Source organism: Penaeus monodon, chromosome 9 (assembly GCF_015228065.2).
Source record: "Penaeus monodon isolate SGIC_2016 chromosome 9, NSTDA_Pmon_1, whole genome shotgun sequence".
NCBI classification, from domain to species: Eukaryota; Metazoa; Arthropoda; class Malacostraca; order Decapoda; family Penaeidae; genus Penaeus; species Penaeus monodon.
This window is the reverse complement of record NC_051394.1, coordinates 3,098,075-3,118,074: the sequence shown is the minus strand read 5'-3', so window position 1 is coordinate 3,118,074 and position 20,000 is coordinate 3,098,075. Positions and strand designations below refer to the sequence as shown.

The 20,000-nt window shown below is 41.2% G+C and overlaps 1 protein-coding gene across 1 annotated transcript in view; it reads right to left on the bottom strand.

The window, feature by feature from the left end:
* Positions 1-15,964, bottom strand: part of LOC119576575 (protein grainyhead-like) — a 148,407-nt gene extending 132,443 nt beyond the window's left edge. Inside the window, exons 1-2 of the mRNA XM_037924245.1 lie at positions 15,760-15,964; positions 14,492-14,527 (exon numbers count right to left, since the gene is read on the bottom strand). Coding sequence (XP_037780173.1) covers positions 14,492-14,527; positions 15,760-15,950 — 227 coding nt within the window. The 5' untranslated portion in view covers positions 15,951-15,964. The remainder of the gene's footprint in view (positions 1-14,491; positions 14,528-15,759) is intronic.
* Between the last annotated feature and the right edge of the window lie 4,036 nt (positions 15,965-20,000).

Below are 20,000 nucleotides of genomic sequence, written 5' to 3'. Positions count from 1 at the left end.
AGGCAAGGAAGTGATCGAAGATATGGAGATGAGCGAGTCACACATACCACAGATGCGGTCATAAGAAAACACAGGAAAGGGAAACACAAGAGAAGACAGAATAAAGGAGAGAAGATAAGGAGGAAACCGAAAACAGTAAAGGCAAGAAAGGAGTGAAAAGTAGTAGCTAGTATTTCCATCTCACTGAGTCGTTTTCTGCTTAATAGTGAGGTAAATATTGCCTTCCATCTGTTTACATTATAGATTGAGGCTATCATATCATTATAATAACGACCTCGTGGTGTTGTGAGTCGTGTTATTTCCTTTATCATCTGTTTACGTATCGTGCACCTGTTCGTCTGTGCATTTAAAACATTCTTTCTTTCATTTTTTTAATACTTTTTCAAAATTCTTTTTCGTTTTTATTATCATTTTCATTCTTATTTTTATTCCTTTTGCCTATACTTAATGTTGTTATAATTTTTATTATCGTTATTATCGTTATTGTTATAATAACAAGGAAAATTATAATTATGATAGCAATAACAAAGATAGAGAAATGATAACAACAATAATAATGACAATCCTAGTAATTACAATGATAATAATAATGATAATAATAATGATGATGGTGATAACAATAATAATAATGACAATAATAGTGATGATAACAATTATCATCATCAACGTTATTTTCATTATCATCAATATCCTCCTCTTTCTCCATCTTTTCCTCCTCCTCCTACTCCTCTTCCTCCTTCTCCTCCTCCTCTTTCTCCATCTCTTTTTTCTCCTCCTCCTTCTCCTCCTCCTCCTCCTCCATCTCTTCCTCCTCCTCTTCCACCTACTCATCATCATCTTTATCATCACCACCCTCATTATCATTATCATCACAATCATCAGCATTAGTACGAATATCATTAAATGCAATAACATTAGCAGTAGCAGTAATAAGAAAAATAGCAACTTTAACAAAAAATATACATAGAGAGAATGAAAAGGAGAAAAGAGTCTTCCCATCTGCAATATGCAAATCTCCCAGTGTGTGGATTCAGGTCATTGGGGATCAAGATTAGCAACAACTCATACACCAAATGAAGACGGCAAAATGAATAGATAAATGTATGAAAATAAAAGAAATAGTAAGAGACATCTAGAGAGATTATTTTAGAATTATTAGAGAGTGAGTGAGGGAGAGAGAGAGAGAGAGAGAAGAAAGAGAGAGAGAGAGAGAGAGAGAGAGAGAGAGAGAGAGAGAGAGAGAGAGAGAGAAGAGAGAGAGAAAGGGAGGGAGAAAGAGTCAGAAATAGCGAGACACAACACACACAAACAAACACACACAACACACACAAACAAACACACCCCACCCATTAAACCCATTCCCCCCCAAACCAAACGAAAAATAACAAAAACAACCAACCCGCCAAACAAAAACAAAACAAACAAGCTAAGAGGCACAACCAGATCCAGCCCCGGGGCCACACCATAGGCCTATCCAAGGACCTTCTCTTTCTCTCCCTTGTAGGTCACACGGGGTTATGTAGGTCTAGAAAGTAGGGGGTGGGGGTGGGGGGGGTGGGGAGGGGGAAAGGGGAGGTCGTGTTTTTTTTTTTTTTTTTTTTTTCAATTATTCGGTGTTGCCAGTATCTACCACACACGGTTGTTGCTATTTTGTAATTTGTGAAGAAAAAGAGAGGGGGAGAAAGAGAGAGAGAGAGAGAGAGAGAGAGAGAGAGAGAGAGAGAGAGAGAGAGAGAGAGAGAGAGAGAGAGCTTGATAGAGAGAGAGAGAAAGAGAGAGAGAGAGAGAGAGAGAGAGAGAGAGAGAGAGAGAGAGAGAGAGAGAGAGAGAGAGAGAGAGAGAGAGAGAGAGAGAGAGAGAGAGAGAGAGAGAGAGAGAGAGAGAGAAAGAAAGAGAGAGAGGGAGAGAGAGCCTTGTCATGGAAGAGTCATATGAAAAAACACGGACGCAAGAACACACAAACACACAAACAAACAAACAAACAACTATAGAAACACACACACACAAACTCACAAACACACACACACAGACAAATCCACAACCAAACACACACACAAACGCAAACGAATACATACACAGACAAACCCACAACCAAACACACACACAAACGCACACACACAAAGACGTACACAAACAAACAAACAAATCAAAAATATAACAAGAATAATATCATCCTCTCTCTTCCTTCTCCGTTCCTTCTCCTTCATAATCTGTATTTCCTTTTCTCGTTATATCCTCATCCACGTTTCAGAAACATCTCCATCACAAGTCATTTCAACGCATCTCCATCACAGTAAGTCATCTCAACGCATCTCCATCACAGTAAGTCATCTCAACGCATCTCCATCACAGTAAGTCATCTCAACGCATCTCCATCACAGTAAGTCATCTCAAAGCATCTCCATCACAGCAAATCATGTCAACGCTTGTCATGTCTCTTATCTATTCTCTTTTCCTCTCCTTTCTTCTCCCCGCCTCGCCTCTCACTCCCTCTCCCCGTCTCTCCTCTTACTTCCTCTTCTCTCCTCTCCTCGCCTCTCATTGCCTCTTCCCATATCTCTTCTTCTCTTCTCTTCTCTTCTCTTCTCTTCTCTCCTCTCCTCTCTTTCCTCTCCTCTCCTTTCCTCTCCTCTCCTCTCCTTGCCTCTCCTCCCCTCTTCTCATCTCTCCTCTCCTCTCCTCTCCTCGCCTCTTCTCCCCTCTCCTCTCCTCGCCTCGCCTCTCCTTTCCTACGCTAATCTACGCTTCTGTTGTACTTCCACCCCCACCCCCGAGGCTGCAGCGCTACTGGCAAACCACACCTTGTTCACCTTTGACCCTCGAGGCTCCTTAGTGAATGTTTTCCATTTGTCTGTATTAATTCCAGGTGAAAAAAAAAGAGAGAGAGAGAGAGAGAGAGAGAGAGAGGAGAGAAGAGAGAAGAGAGAGAGAGAGAGGGGGGGGGGAGAGAAGAAGAAAGAGGAGGAGGAGGAGTACAATGTACGATGTAAGTTTACAGATTCGCGAGGTCGCAATTCTTTAAGAGAGAGAGAGAAAGGAAGAAAGAGAAAGAGAAAGAGATAGATAGACAGATAGACAGACAGACAGACAGATAGATAAATAGATAGATAGATAGATAGATAGATAGATAGAGAGAGAGAGAGAGAGAGAGAGAGAGAGAGAGAGAGAGAGAGAGAGAGAGAGAGAGAGAGAGGGTCTGAAACAACAGCTGACATCTTCATCCATCTTTCTTAGCTAGCGGTTACAAGAAGGCAAACGAGGAGGAAGAAGAGGAAGAGGAGGAAGGATGAGGAAGGGCAGGAAGGGGAGGAGGGAGGTGGAGGAGGAGGAACAGGAAGAGGAGGAAGAGGAGGAGGAGGAACAGGAGGAGGGAGGAGTAAGAGTAGGAATAGGAGGAGGACGAGGAAGATGAAGATGAAGATGAAGGAAAAGGGAATGAAGAGAAGAGAGATGAAGAGGATAGATGAAGAGGACGAAGAAAGAGAAGAGAGATGAAGAGAAGATGAAGATGAAGAGAAAAAATGAAATGAGATGAGAGGATGAAGATGAAGATGAAGATGAAGGATGAAGATGAAGATGATGAAGATGAGGAGCGAGCAGCGGGAGACCGAACATCGTGAAATGGGACACCTTAGGCAGGACACCGCCGCCAGAGACAGCTCAGCGGGGCGCCCAGGATGCATTCAGGACACCTCTTCCCTGTCGCCTTCATTCCCTCCTCTCTCCTCTCCCTTCCCTCCCTCTCTTCTCTCTCCCTCCCCCCTCTCCCTCCCTTCATTCCCTCCCTCTCTCTTCTCTCCCCTCCTTCTCTCTCCTCCCTTCTCCCTTCATTCCCTCCCTTTCTCTCCTCCCTCCCCTCCTTCCCTCCTCTCTCCTCCCTTCCTTTTCTCTTCTCTCTCTCTCCTGTCTCCCGAACATCATTTTCTTTTTTCCCTCTTCCTCCTCTTCCATCTTTTCGATCCTTCTTCCATCCTTCTTTTCTTCTCTTCTTCTTCGTCTGTTTCCTTCTCTCCCCTTCCCTCTAATAAGAACTAAGTAATCTCTCGTCTTTCTCGAGATGGAAGAAAGGGTAGGAGGAAAAGAGGAGAGAGAGGAGAGAGAGGAGAGGAGAGGAGAGAGAGAGAGAGAGAGAGAGGAGAGAGAGAGAGCGAGAGGGGGGAAGAGGAGAGAGGAGAAAAGAGGGAGAAAAGGGAGAGAGGAGAGGAGGAGAGGAAGAAAAGAGAGAGAGCGAGAAAGAAGGAGGAGAGAAAAGCGAGAAAAGGGGGAAAGAGGAGAGGAGAGCGAGAGCGAGGGGAGAGAGGTGGAGAGGGGGGAGAGAGAGAGATGGGGAGGGGGGAGAGAGGGGAGAGCGAGAGAGAAGAGGAGAGAGAAGAGAGAGGGGCGAAGGAGAAAAGAGAGAGAGGGCGAGAGAGAGAGAGAGAGCGTGGTTTCCTACAGCCTTAGAGGGTTTACCGCGACACGGGCGAGGGAGCATAATTGACCCTCGCGAATGCCTAATTAAGAATCTCGACCCTTTCAGTGGGGAATGGAAGGGGCGCGAGGAAGGCGGAGAGAACTGAAACAGAAAAGGGATAATCGCATACTGACACGCACATGTATACGCACATACGCACGCACACAGAACGCACTCTCTGTCTGTCTGTATGTCTGTCTTTCTCTGTCTCTGTCTCTGTCTCTATCTCTCTCTCTCCCCCCATCTCTCTCTCTCTCTCTTCCTTCTCTCTCTCTCTCTCTCTCTCTCTCTCTCTCTCTCTGTCTGTCTCTCTCTGATTCTCTCTTTAAATTGACAAAGAGAAAGAAAAGAAACGATTTAGAAACCCAGAAATTTCGACGAATCAAAAAAGACATTTTAAAAAGCAAAACAAGAATAACAACGAAAGATTTTCTAGTCATCACAAAAGACACCCAAAGAATAGCAAAACATATATTCAAATCTCTGCTGGGTATTGAGAGGCGGCAATCACCTCTGCGATTTCTTGTTCCGCCTGACATTATCATTGGTGCATTTTAGCAACATTTAACATTATCTATCTACCTCGAGGGAAGATAAGTGGGGAAGGGGGGGGAGGGAATAGACCATGTAAAAGGTAACGAGATTTAGCTTAATTCGCACATCTTGAACTTTTTTTTTTTTTTTTTTTTTTTAACACCGTTTCCCATTTTCTCTTCCGAAGAAACTGGAGGTTTTTCACGTTTTCTAATTTCAACCTTTTCCCATTTTCTCCACAACGAATGTGACACACAGAAAATGGGAAATCCAAACAACAACAGCGGCAACTTTATCGTTTACCCAAATCTGAAATTTAGTCCCTCTGCTTTCTTCGCGGAAGCCAGGGTGACCTCACTTAGTTTACAAGGTCTGAGGTTAATGGACTGGAGAAAAGGAAACCAGCTTCTTAAGCACAGATCGTTTCCCTGATGTCTCTTGATGTCGAGTTCTCGAAACCTGATTCCATTCGATAAGAAACCTCTTGCTTTTTGAATGAACACACACACACACACATGCACGCACACACAGACACACACACACACACACACGCATACACACACACACACAACACACACACACACACACATGCACGCACGGACGCATGTAGTTAAACACTAATACACATGGACATCAACACGCACACACGGAACAAACGCACACACACACAGACACACAGAAGAAGAAGAGAGAGACAGATAACAAGAAGAGAGAGACACAGAAGAAGAAGAAAGAGACACAGAAGAAGAAGAAAGAGACACAGAAGAAGAAGGAAAAGACACAGAAAAAGAAGGAAAAAAACATAGAGGAAGAAAAGAGAGACATAGAAGAAAAAGAAAGAGACACAGAAGAAGAAGCAAAAGACACAGAAAAAGAAGAAAAAGACACAGAAGAAGATGAAAGAGACACAGAAGAAAAAGGGAGAGACACAGACGAACGGCTCCCGCAAGAGGAGACTGCGAATCGCTGCGGTAACTTGACTGCAACTTATTTCTGTTTTTTTCTTTTTTCTTCTTTTTTTCCTTTCTTTCTCTTATCCGTAATTTAGTGGGCAATAAATGTACTTTCGAGCGGGAGATACGCAAGGGCAGGAGTCTCGCCGACGCCGTGTGTCTTGAGAAAGGGAGGGAGGGAGGGAGGGAGGGAAGGAGAGAGGGTAAGGGAGGTTGTTAGGGGGGTAGAGGAGAGAGGGGTTAGAGGGGAAGGGAGGAAGGGAAGGGAGGGAGGGAAGGAGGGGAGGGAGGAGGAGGTTGAGAGGGAGGAATTGGAGGGGTTTAGGGAGGGAAGAGATGAGGAGGGAGGAAAGAGGGAAAGAATGAAGGGAGGAGAATGAGAAAGGGAGGAATTAAGGGGTTAGGAGGTAAGGGATAGCGAGGGAGATAAGAGAGGAAATAATGTAGGAAGAAGAAGAAAAATAGGAGGAAGAGAGGGATGAGAAGAGGAAGTAGAGGAGGAAAGTAGAGGAAAGTAAGGACAGGAATAAGAAAGAATGAGGAGGAAATGTAGGATGAAGAGGAAAGAGAATCGAAGGGTAGGTAGGGAAGATATGAGCAAAGTGAGAAGATGGGAATGTAAGAAAAAAAGAGAGAAGATTAGGGGAGAGATAAGGCGAGAGAGAATAGAGGAAAAATAGGAGTTAGAAGAAATGAGGAGAATGAGGAACGAGAAGAGGAAGTGTGAGAGAGAGAAGAGAGGAGAAAGAGGAGGAAGAGAGAAGAGGAGAAGAAGAGAGAAGAGAGAGAGAGGAGAGAGAGGGAGAGAGAGAGAGAGAGAGAGAGAGAGAGAGAGAGAGAGAGGAGAGAGAGAGAAGAGAGAGAGAGAGAGAGAGAGAGAGAGAGAGAGAGAGAGAGAGAGAGCAGACAGACGACCGGGTGTGTGTGTGTGTGTGTGTGTGTGTGTGTGTGTGTGTGTGTGTGAGTGTGTGTGTGAGTGTGTGTGTGTGTGTGTATGTCCGTGCGTGCAACGTATAAAGTTGAAAACAAGTGAGACATTAAGATTCGTATCTCATTTTACATGCAATATATATTGAAACTCCCTCCCAATCTCGCGCGGAGACGACAAAAAAAAAAAAAAGACCGCCATAAAAGAGAGTAAAGAATGTAAATAAAAAGAGGAATTGACGAAATAAGAAAACAGAATCACAGTCTCACGAAGACACGAAACGGAAGAGGGAGAGAGACGAGGAAGAAAAAAAAAATGTGTTTGAAGAAAAGGACGATTAGCAATGGCGATATATCCACCCCCCCCTTTCACCCCTTCCACCTTCACCCCCTTCCCCTCCCCCTTCTCCCCCATCCCCCCCCATTGGCTCTGCCTTCCCCCTCTCCCCATTCCACCCCCCCCTTTTTCCCGTAGAGAAAACGAAGGGAAGAAGATATTATAATAAGGAGAAGGAGGAGGAAGAGGAGGAAGAAGAGGAGGAGGAGGAGAGGAGGAAAGGGAGAGAGGAGGAGGAGAAGAAGAGGAGGAGGAGGAAAGGGAGGAGGAGGAGGAGGGGGAAGGAGGAGAAGGAGGAGAAGAAAAAAGAAAAAAGAAAAAAAAAAAAGAAGAAGAAAACGAAGAAAAAGAAGACGAAGAAGAAGAAGAAAAAAAGACACCTAATAAAAGAAAAATTAGGAAGAATAAGAAAAGAAAAGAAAAAAAAGTAGACAACTCAGAAAAGAAAAAAAAAGCAATAATGATAATAAGAATCAGAAGGATATTAACTCGAGGTCCCTCCGAGGCGGTACCTGCAGAGCCTCTCTATCCCTACGAATTCTGCATCTTTAATGAGCTCCATTTATGAATCTCAAAACCAAAAACTGCCTTAGATCCTCGGGGGAATACAGCTCCATCCCCCCCGGTAGCCGTAAGGGTCAAAATCCCGCTAGTTAATCCACGGGGATCGACTTTGTGCAAGAGCTTATCGCCGCGCTATCTTGCCCCGAGCGCCGACCGTTTATAGGCTACAAAAATGTCACACGGAAGCGGTCTATTGTACCTGAGTTTCGCCTTTATGAGTCTATATCCTTATTTTTTTTTGTATCTATTTATTTTTTATATATTTTTATTATGTTTCCTCTTTTATTCGTTACTTTGATTTTCTTTTCTTGTTCGTTTTCTTCTGTGATTTTTTTTTTTTTTTTTTCTTTTCTTTCTTTTTTATTTTTTCATTTCTTCTTCTTCTTCTTCTATAATTTTTTTTCTTCCTCTTCCTCTTCTTCTTCTTCTTCTTCTTCTTCATCCATTCCTCTTCTATTTCTTCTTCTTTTTCTTCATCTTCTTCCTTTTCTTCTTCTTCTTTTTCTCCTTTTTTCTCCATTTTCTTCTTTCCTAAAAGTCGCCTTTTAAAGCCTTTCCTGCTTTTTTTTTTTTTTTTTTTTTGAAGAATGATGGTTAGAGTGGGGATGGGGGGGGGGAATATATTATTTTTTTTCTCTCTGTTTCCATTTTTATTTATTTACTTGTATTCTTCTTCGTCGTCTTTTTATCTTCCCCTTTTTCCTTTTTTTTCTCTTTTCTTTTTTCCTTCTACTTTTTCTTCCACCTCCTTCTCCTACACCATAAATACACACAAATTCACAAATAAATACACACACATACACGCAAACACACACGAATACACAAACACACACACACACACACACACACACACACACACACACACACACACACACACACACACAAACACACACACAGAACAACACACACACACACACACACACACACACAAACCACACACACACACAAACACACACACACAACACATAAACAGCAACACCACACGAACCTCGACACGACAGCATCAACAGCAGGACGTGTACCAGTACACACAAACTTAGGCATCCTGGTCGAACACACACACCCCTGGCGCGTCAGTCTGATTTTAGTCTAGGACTTTCTCCTCGTTAAGAATCTCTTTTGTATTATTTCATATCTTCTTAATCTTTCCTCTGTCTCTGTCTCTGTCTGTCTGTCTGTCTGTCTCTCTCTCTCCCTCCCCCCTATCTCTGTCTTCCTCTCTCATTCCTCTCCCTTCCTCCTATTCATCATAATTTCCTAAAGCGTAGCGAGTGAAAAGGACGAAGGTAGGAGAGAATGGGGGGAGGGGGGGTAGAGAGGGGACATGGGGGTGATAGGACGTGGGGGGGAGGGTGGGGTGGGGGCAGGAAGGGTCGGAAGGCCTAAGTAAAGAGTTGATTATTCCCAGCTTATGAATATATGAATGACTATAGTGATTGAAATTAGTACGTGGATGAATAAATGACGGACTCATGACTATGAAGCAGACATGAATGGACTCACGTGGTAACTGATGAATGGGGAGATTAACAGTTAATGAACCCTTGATGTAAATATGTGTATGATATATATATATAATATACTCTTCTCTCTCTCTACTAATATATATATATACACATAATATATATTTAGATATATAATATATTATATATATATATATATATATATATATATAATATATGATATATATATATATATAGAAAAGGAAAGAGAGAGCGAGAGAGAGAGAGAGAGAGAGATTAAGAGAAAGAAGGCGAGTAAGATAGAGAGACTGAGAGAGAGATTGAGAGAAAGACAGCGAGTAAGAGAGAGATTGAGAGACAGAGAGTGAGTAAGAGAGAGACCCATAAATAGACAGATACATAGACACACCGATAGACAGACCGACAGACAGATACATAGACATACCGATAGACAGACCGATAGACAGAGAGAGAAGGCTCAATCCAACTCCCGACTTTCCAAAATCCACGACGGAGAATCGGCGACCTTAACAGGAAGGAATCACAGGCAATTAATGAGGCCAAAACTGCAGTTGTAGATAGACAGTCTATCATTTCATGCAAATTACCACGACGGGGGATGAGGGGAAGTCCAAATACCCTCAATTGCAAGGTTGCAACGTGTGATAAGAGAACATAAAACATGCAATAATCTCGGGTTTTAAGGAACGTATGTCTGTCTTGTTCGCTACAGCTGGCAAATCTTCATAATCATTCTTTATATATGTATATATATATATATATATACGTATATATGATATATGATATAATATTATTATGTATATATATTATATATAATAGATATATATATATAAAATATAGATATATATATATAACGTATATATGCATGTGTGTATGTGTGTATGTATGTATGTATGTATGTATGTATGTATGTATGTAGGTAGGTAGGTATGTAGGTAGGTATGTATGTATGTGTATATGTGTGCGTGCGTGCGTGTGTGTGTGTATTCATATTTCCTTCCGAGTTTCCAATTGACATGTTTTTCATTTTCGATTATTTTGTCTTTCTGGTGTTTGTTTTTGTAAAGATAAAGCGAGTATTTTATTTTCCCTTTTTTTTCTCTCTCTTCTTCTTTTTATCTCTCTATCTCTCATTCTAACTTCTCTTCTCTTGTGTCTATTATTCTTGCTTCTTTTTCCTCATTTCCTTAAGTCTCCGTTTCTTTATATTATCTTCGGTAAAGTTGTATCGTTAATGTTTAGAACCTACACCTGCCTTATCTCCCCCCCCCTCTCCTATCTGCTACCCCCTCCCCCTCCCCCTCCCCTTCCCCTCTCTTATCTGTCCCCTCCTCCCCCTTTTCTTATCTCCTTTCTTTTACTCTCTCACTCTTATTCCCTTTTTACGACTTCCTGTTCATAAAGTTACCTTTTTCTTACTTTCTTTCCCACAGAGAGATGCCTCCCTCCCTCTCTCCCTCCCTCCCTCCCTTCCTCCCCTCCCTTCCCCCCCCTCCCTCTCTTTGACCGTCTCTCTTCCTTTTTTTTCCCTTCTCCCGCTTCTCGGCTTCCCTCTCCTCACCCCTTTCTCACTCATTCTCCCCCTCCCTTTCGTCCTCTCTCTCTCTCTCCTTTCTCCTCTCCTGCTCATTCCTTACCTCCATCTCCTCCCCACTCCATGCTCCCCTCCCCCCCATCTCTTCCCCTATCTCTTCCTTCTCTCCTTCTCCCTATTCCTCCCCGCTTCCCATTCTTCTATTCCTCTCCTCCTCCCCCCCCTTTCCCTCTTCCTCCCCATTCCCCCCTTTGCCTATTCCCTCCTCCCCTTTGCCTCTCTCCTCTTTCCTCCTTTCTTCCCTCTCTCCTCTTGGTTCCAAATACACCGAAGACACTGTATACTGGAACCGTCCGCTTAATCGAGGTGGCCGTTTTATTCATGACGACTTCATTAATTTTTAAGCGGCATAAACTTGCCATTTTGGGTTACAGTGGTCGGGGCGGAAGGAGGGAGGGAGGGAGAAGAGGGAGGGAGGGAGAAGAGGGAGGGAGGGAGGGAGGGAGGGAGGGAGGGAGGGAGGGAGGGAGGAGGAAGTGGATAGGGAGAGGGAGAGGGGGATAGAGGGAGCGAGAAGGAGAGGGGGATAGTGGAAGGGAGAAGGGGAATAAGAGGAGGGGGAAGAGGGGAGTGGAATAAAGGGAGGAGGAGGAGGAGGAGGACGAAAGGGGAGGAGGAAGAGGAGGGATATTTACGTTTTTTTCACGCATCTCTACTGCTTTATTGCCATGTTTCTCTTTCTCATCTCTTTCCTTCCTCTTCCTCTTGCTTCTCTTACTCTTTCAACAAATCCTTTTTCTTTCCAGCCATCAACACCTTCTCCCTTCTTCTCTGCTGAACTCAACCCCCACCCCTCCCTCCCCCTCCCCCCTCCCCTCACCCCATCACACCCTCCTCCCTCCCCCTCCCCCCTCCCCTCACCCCATCACACCCTCCTCCCTCCCCCTCCCCATCCCCAATACCTCCCCCCACCACACCCTCCTCCCTCCCCATCCCCAATACCTCCCCCCCTCTCCCCCCTCACTCCCTCCCCCCTCAACCCCCCCCCTAATCTCCAATCACCCCTTTCCTCTCCCCATAAGAGACGCTAAGGTGTGTTTTAAAAGCGAGAGAGAGAGATTCTTGCGGTCCCCTTTTACGCTGAGCCTCCATATTCAAATGAGGGAGATCGTCCGGGCGACCGCACCTGATCTGCCTGGGGGGGGGGGGGGGTGAAGGGGGGGGGGGAGGGATGGGAGGGAGAAGGAGGAGGGGGAGGGAGGAGGAGGAGGAAGAAACAAAGGAGGAAGAGGAGGAGGAGGAGGAGGAGGAGGAGGAGGAGGAGGAGGAGGAGGAGGAGGAGGAGGAGGAGGAGAAGAGGAGGAGGAGGAGGAAGAGGAGGAGGAGGAGGAGGAGGAGGAGGAGGAGGAGGAGGAGAGTAGGGGGGATTAGATGAAGGGAAAGGAAAGGGAGGATGAGGAAAGGGGAAATGAGGAAGAGGAGGAGTAGATGAAAAGGAAGAGAGGAGAAGAAGAAGAAGAAAAAAAGACGATGATGACGAAGAAGAAGAGAAAAGAAAGAAGAAAAAAGAGAAGATGATGATGAAGGAGAAGAGAAAGAAGGAGAGGCAAAAGCAGAAGAACAAAAAGACGTAAATATTAGACATAAGAGAGAAGAAGAAGGAACAGGTCGTTTTATTTTACGAAAATGAAAAAAAAAAATAAAAATAAAAATAAAGCGAGAAAACAAAAAAGGAAAAAAGAAAGAAAAAAAAAACAAAAAAGAAAAAGAAAAGAAAAAAGAGTAAAAAAAAAATAAAAAAAACAAATAAAGAATGAGAAGAGGAAAAACAAGAAGAGAAAATGCCAAAGAAAAGAAAAGAAAAACAAGGAAACAAAATATGTCATTTTATCGAAAATGAAAGATTAAAAAAAAAATCTTCAAAAATATGAATAAAACAAGAAACCTCTAAAAAAAATCTAAACAAAATAAACAATCAAATAAACAAAACAATAAAACAAAGACAAAAAAAGAAAACAATTTAGTATGAAAATATAAAAAAAGAAAATATTCGTAATTTCGTAAGAAAATATTAATAATTAATTAATTAATTTGTAAGAAAATGTTAATAATTTCCAACGAGGAAAAATAGAATCTTATATTTTATAGTTTCTTTTCCTTTCATTATTGCAAAAAAATCATCTTGCAGCTATGATAATGATTTTCGCAACGAAGATATATATACATAAAAAAACAGAAACGAAATTAATGTGTCAGAAGAAACTTAAAAAAAGAAAGAAAAAAAATCTCATTCCAAAAAAAATATATATAAAGAAATAAAATAAATATGTAAATGAATAAATGAAAATAACATGAAGACCGAGTTTCCAAAATTCTCAGTCATCACTGGCACCTCCATAAAAAAGAAAAGAAAAGGAAGAAAAAGAAGAAAGAAGAAAAAAAAAAGAAAAAAAAAACTTTTCACCTAAAAGGCTAACAGACATCTCGAAAACCTTTAACTACCCCCCCCCCTCCCCCCCAAACCACGGCTTACCATGTTACATACTAATTAGGTCTTCCTTCTCGCCTCTATCACCCCTCTCCCCCTCCTCCCCTTCCTCCCCCCACTCCTCGTCCATCCCCCACCCCTTCCCCAACCAACCTGCTTGCTCGCAGATCAGGGCAGGGGGTGGTAGGGTAGGGGTAGGGGGAGGGTAGGGGGAGATAAGGAGGAAGAGGAGGTGGAGGAGGGGGGGGGGAGAGGAGGAGGAGGAGGAGGTGGAGGAGGGGGGGAAGAGGAGGAGGAGGAAGAGGAGGAGGAGGAAGAGGAAGAGGAGGAGGAGGAGGAAGGGAGCGGTAGGGAGATTGGGGATGGATATATATATATATATAAATATAAAAGGGGGGGGTTGTATTATTAATTTTTCGTCATATATACCCTTTGTAATCATTATCATCATCATAGTCATCATCATCATCATCCTCATCGCCAACATAAACATCATTGTTAATTACTATTACTGTTTTAGCATCACCTTCGCCAGGCGGGTCCCTATGAGCTGCTATCATACTATTATGTTGACTTATACTCCAACTCCATGCTGCATCATCCTATAATGCAGTACAAATCACGGGCCATAACGTCTGTAAACCACTCCACAGCCAACAACGTCACAGCTCACCACACCACACTAACACCACAGCCTATCATACCACAGCATCACAGCACACAAGCTTACCACACTACACTATCTATATACCACAATACCCACCACGCGATACATCACAGAGAAAAAAAGAACACAAACATACACACGCCTAGCGCTACATCTCACTACCACACGCTTCACTGCATCACTACCATAGCAGTGCAAACGAAGCACCGGAATAGTGCCACCCCGTCACCGCACATTTCACTGCCAACTATACTACGTCCAGTTTCGAGAAAGGGGATATCTGGCAACTCACCCTGACTCTGGTGCACTCCGATTCACCGAAATTATTATTTTTCAAATCAAGAAAGAGGTGTTGAAGGCAACTAATATAATAAAAAAGTACAAAACAAATGTAAACATAACTCAAAAAAAAAAAAAAAAACTATCCCCAACCCCCCCTAAAAAAAAAGAAAGTCTTATTGAATCGGAATGCTCCAAGAGTAGAGTTGCCAGTGTTTCCTTTTCCCGAGATTGCACGCGCTATATAAACTACCAACGAGGTTCTACTCACGTCTTGGGAATGTGGATCTTGTCGTCTTCGGTGTGTCTGGGAAAACACGAGAAAATTCTGGTTAAGCGAATGAGCACCGAGGCTCTGGGTGGATCTGATAGACACAGACACAGTCCATGCTTGTTTTTTTTTTTCTTCTTTTTTTCTGATTTCCTTTTTTATTTTTAATTGGGAAGCCTTATCTATGGGTTATTTCTATGTTATTATTTTTTATTTATTTTTTAATATTATTTTTGAGGGGGATGGGTTATTCTGTATTGGGGGTTTGACGAACACGCTTTTTTGGCCTATTGGTGAATTTTGATTTTTTTTTTAGCATTACTATCTTCTTTTAAGTAGCAATCACCCAGTTATTCATCTATTTACTTATCAATTTATCAGTTTTTTTTTTTTTTGGGGGGGGAGGGGTATATATGTGTAGGTTACATTAGATTCCAACTTTTATCGACAATTAAAAAAAAAAAAAAAAATCTTCATTTCATTACTTTCCTTTCACGTTTTTAAATAAAATTATCAGGGATGTAAAAAAAAGGGGGAATTTTCAAGGAACAGAAGAAAAATAAAAAGACGGTGTAAACTTCACGTTGCTAAGTTCTAGAGATCTAAATAACTGAACTAGATTCTAACGCGTCCGGGGTGCGCATGCGCTAGACTTGGTCATGCGCACTACCCTGCATGCGCATTGCCGTCATGCGCAGCTCTGCTCTAAGCTTCGTGTCTATCAGCAACCAGTGCATGCAAAAGAAGGCTTAAATTCTAAGGAATAACTAAGGATTTTCTCTTCATGTAAGTTTGCTAGCTACTTGGAGGTAATGACTATAAATTTGACAAGACCAGATCACGTTATTTGCAAAGCGGTAAGATCCCACTCTATAGATGGATGAAAATAATGATAGTTTGATTTTTTGTGATTTTTTTTTTCTTATTCTTATTTTTTTCTTTCCATTTTCTTCCAATACGAAGCAACAATGTCTATAAACTTTACAAAACGCCTGTTCTTGTGCTTTTATTTAGTAGAGTAATCCAGAGCTAATGCAGACGAGAAGAAATTGCAAATCAATCGCAATATGCTAATAATCACAATAAACTGCAACGAAAGAGTGGTATTTCCCGCGGATAGAGAGAGAGAAAAAAAAAATTCGAGTTTTGATCATCCTTAAAAAGAAAAGAAAAAAGTATAATCTTATCCTTAAAAAAATGTAAAAAAAAAAGAAAAAAAACATATATAAACTTATCGTTCTCCGTGCCCACACTCCTTCGAGACTTACATCTTGGGTATCTGGATTTTATCGGCCTCCGTGTGCCTGGGGAAATCGTGCCATGACCGAGCCGGCCTTTGGGAGTTGGGGGAGGTGCCAGCTGGGGCACGGAGGTCAGTGCCCAAGAGGGAGCTGGGTTGGACCATCTCCTCATAGCCGAAGGTCTGCGGGAGAGAAAGAGACTCGGTGTTATTCATCATTATTATTATTATTATTATTATTATTATTATTATTATTATTGTTATTGTTATTGTTATTGTTATTGTTATTGTTATTGTTATTGTTATTGTTATTGTTATTATTATTATTATTATTATTATTATTATTATTATTAATATTATTATTATTATTATTATTATTATTATTTTATTATTACCAATTTTAATATTATATATTTTATAATATATTATATTATATATCATATTATATACTACATGTTATAGAATATATTATATCATATAATGCATTATATTATATAATATATCATTCTATATCACTTTTATTTATTATCATTATTATAATTATTATTTTTTTATTTAGTTCAGTAAGTTGGTTGGGGGATTTTTATTTTTTTGAGGGGGGGGGGGGGGGAAGTTAGGTGATGAGGAAGTTGGACGGGAAATTAGTCTGTGAAGTTTGGAAGACGGTGTTTATCAGAATTATTTTTTATTGCTGAGGGAATGCGTCTTGTAGGCATATATATATATATATATACACACATATATGTATATATATATATATATATATATATATATATATATATATATATATATATATGTATATATATATATATTATATATATTATATAATATTATATATATATAATTAATAATATATATTAATAATTAGTTGTTTATTCTGGGGGAATGAAAGGAGGAGAAGGATAGATAAAGAAATAATGGGCTTTGGAAATAATCTAGTTTCTGTTCTTTGTGCTTTGCTGAGAGAGAAGAGAGAAGAGAGAGATGAGAGGAGAGAGAAGAGAGAGAGAGGGCGACGAGTTGACAACGAGGTGACGCAAAGGTAAGAAGACGAGTAAAGAGAGAGAGGAAGACAGAAGAGAGAAGAGAAGGGAGAAGAAGAAAAGAGGAGAGAAGAAAGAGAGAGAGAGAGAGAAAAAGACAAAGACAGAAAAGAAAAAAAGACAATAAAAAAGGAGAGAGAGAGGAGAGAAGAAGAGGAAGGGGAAGGCAGAAAGCAGAAGAGACAAGAATAAAAGAGAGAAATGAAAGAAGGATAAAAAGGAGAGAAAGGGGGGAGGGGGAGGGGGGGGAGATGAGAGAGAGAGAGAGAGAGAGAGAGAGAAGAGAGAGAGAGAGAGAGAGAGGACAGAAGAGGAGGACAGTCAAACAGACAAGACTTTAAAGAGAGAAATGAATAGAAAAATAAAACAAGGAAGAGGGGAAGAAAGAGGGAGAAAATGAGGGGAGAGGGGAAAAGGAGAGAGAGAGAGAGAGAGAGAGAGAGAATCATTGAATCATTCATAAAAAAAAGAAAAAAATAGTAACCATAAACCTTATTCAGCAAACCACGAGATGCAAGGAAAATGGAAAACGTCATGAAAAGAAAACGGATACTAAAGCGGCGAGATAATTAAGGGGGGACTACACAATTATCTAGTAAAGCCCACGTCTACGAAAGGAAGAAAAACAAAAAGACGAAGAGGAGGATGACTAAGGGATCGTCGGAAATGATAAATGGACAATTGAAAGCAGTGCTATGCAATTAGCGAAGAGTAATTGAAAAGGAAACGGAGATAAGTCCCCCTCCCCCCAAAAAAAGAAAAGAAAAAAAACAAAAAACAGAATATCGTGTAATTGAAACAGCCATCAATAACTCGCTTTAGATTTAAGCCTCCCCCTCTTTTTCACTACTTCTTTTTCCTTTCCCTTTTCTTTCCTTTTTTTGTTCTTTCCTTTCCGACACGTGAATAATGAATATGAAAGACAAATGACCGCGATATTAAGCTTGACCTTAGCAATCATCTTTGTGACCTCAAACATCAATTTTCCTTTTGCCGAAGTTATAACAATGGTGACCTGTGCTGTAATAATAGACAGTCTAACCATACAGGAGATAATAAATGCGTGAGATGTGCTTAGGAATAGCCTAGAGATTCACAGATGAAATATTCACCTCTGGTACACACATGGGTGCGTACGTGTGTGTATGTGCGTACGTGTGTATACGTGTTGTGTGTGTGTGTGTTTGTGTGTGTGTGTGTGCGTACGTGTGTGTGTGTTTGTGTGTGTTTGTGTGTGTGTGTTGGTCTGTGTGTGTGTGTGTGTGGTGTGTGTTATCTCTTCTCTTATCCTATGTCTCTCTCACTATTTTTCGCCCATTATCTCTCTCCCTCCTTCTTTCGCCCCCCCCCCTCTCCCCTCTCTCTCCCTCCCATCCTCACCCGAAAGAAGAAGCGGATGAAAAAGAAGAAGGAGGAGGAGGAGTAGGAAGAGAAGGAGGAAGAGAAGAAGAAGCAGAAGAAAAAGGAGAAGAAGGAGAAGGAGGAGGAAGAAGAAAAAGAAAAGAAGATGAAGAAGAAGACGAAGAAATAATGATATGAAAAAAAAAAAAACACACCTCGTCGATTCCTTTACCTCCTTCAACAATTAATGGCGAATAAATGTTTAATCGAAGAGAAGCAATAATTGAAAATCAAACAATTAGTTATTATCTTCTTTTTTTCTCTCTCCCTTTCGTAGGAAAACAAGAATTGAAGAAAAATTGGAAAGAGAGAATGATAAAGATTAGGAAAGTTGAAATGTATAATCGCAAATTCGTAATTAAACGAATGAATTTGATTTGTGTTTATTCAGTTACAAAAAGCGAATTAAATGCTTTGATCGTTATTCAGGTTAAACCTCTATTTACTTACTACATTCGCTGTGTGTTTATCAAGTAATATCTAAATTCTATATTCATGTCTCTATTGCCTTTGGAAAGTGGCGAGGCATCGATTGGATCAGTTATTTAAAGAACTGAGGAATATTGTAGAGACAGGAGTTAAAGATAGGTTAATAGATCATTGATAAAGGAAAAAGTTACTTATAATAAACGTAATTATAAAGGTAGGGTTTGTTCAGTTTCTGTCATCGAACTATGATTATTATTTTTTTTTATCTATACTCAAACATCTATAGACATATACAAGACGCAGACACAGTCCCTACACACAAATACACATGTCACACGAGCACGAACACAGGACACGCACACACACACACACACACACCACACATACACATACACACACACACACACACACACACACACACACACAACCACACACACACACACACAGTCACGGAACACACACGCAGTCTTTATAATTCGTAAGCATTACCAAACGCACAATAAGAATGTGTCACTTGATTCATGCATGAGTGTGTTTGAAAAAAAAAAATGTCTTTGTTTTAGTGTGTATTCAAAGAATTAAAAATTTTGGGGTCACGTTAGAAGGTTATTGTAAGTTAAATCAGGTAAAGAAGAAATATAAAGAGAGAGAGAGAGAGAGAGAGAGAGAAAGAGAGAGAGAGAGAGAGAACGAGCTGGGAGAGAGACGAGAGAGAGAGAGGAGACGAGAGAGGAGAGGAGAAGAGGAGAGAGAGAGAGAGAATCGAGAGAGGAGAGAGAGGAGGACGAGAGGGAGAGAGAGAGAGACGAGGAGAGAGAAGAGAGGAGGAGATGAGAGGACGAGAGAGAGAATGGAAGAGAAAATAAAAAAATGAAAATGAAAATAAATTGCATTTACCGAAACAGAGAGTGATATCATTGCAAAGGTGAAATTTCATATCTGTAGTTTCTTTTTTTCTTTTTTTCTTTTTCTTTTTCCTTTTTTTTTCCTTTCCTGAATGATTGTTTTATTGTGTTTTGTCGGGGGTGTCTCTTTCTCTTTTAAGTTTGCTCATAAAGGATGAATAAACAGGACTGGTTCTTGATATCACTTACAGCTATCTAGGTTACTAATGGAAAAAGTAGAATATGCACGTAGGCTCACACACACACACACAGACCATAAGACACGGGCAAACCCATTACAACACCGCACATTACTGTGTACAAGACACGCACCACTACATACACCCATGACCGCGCAAACACACATACACAACACATCACATACACCACAGACACGCACACACCACAACCATTTTTTTTACAAGCCAAGCACACACACACCCAGACCCACACAGAAGACCCACACACACATACACACAGATCACACACAGACAACCATACACACAGACAAG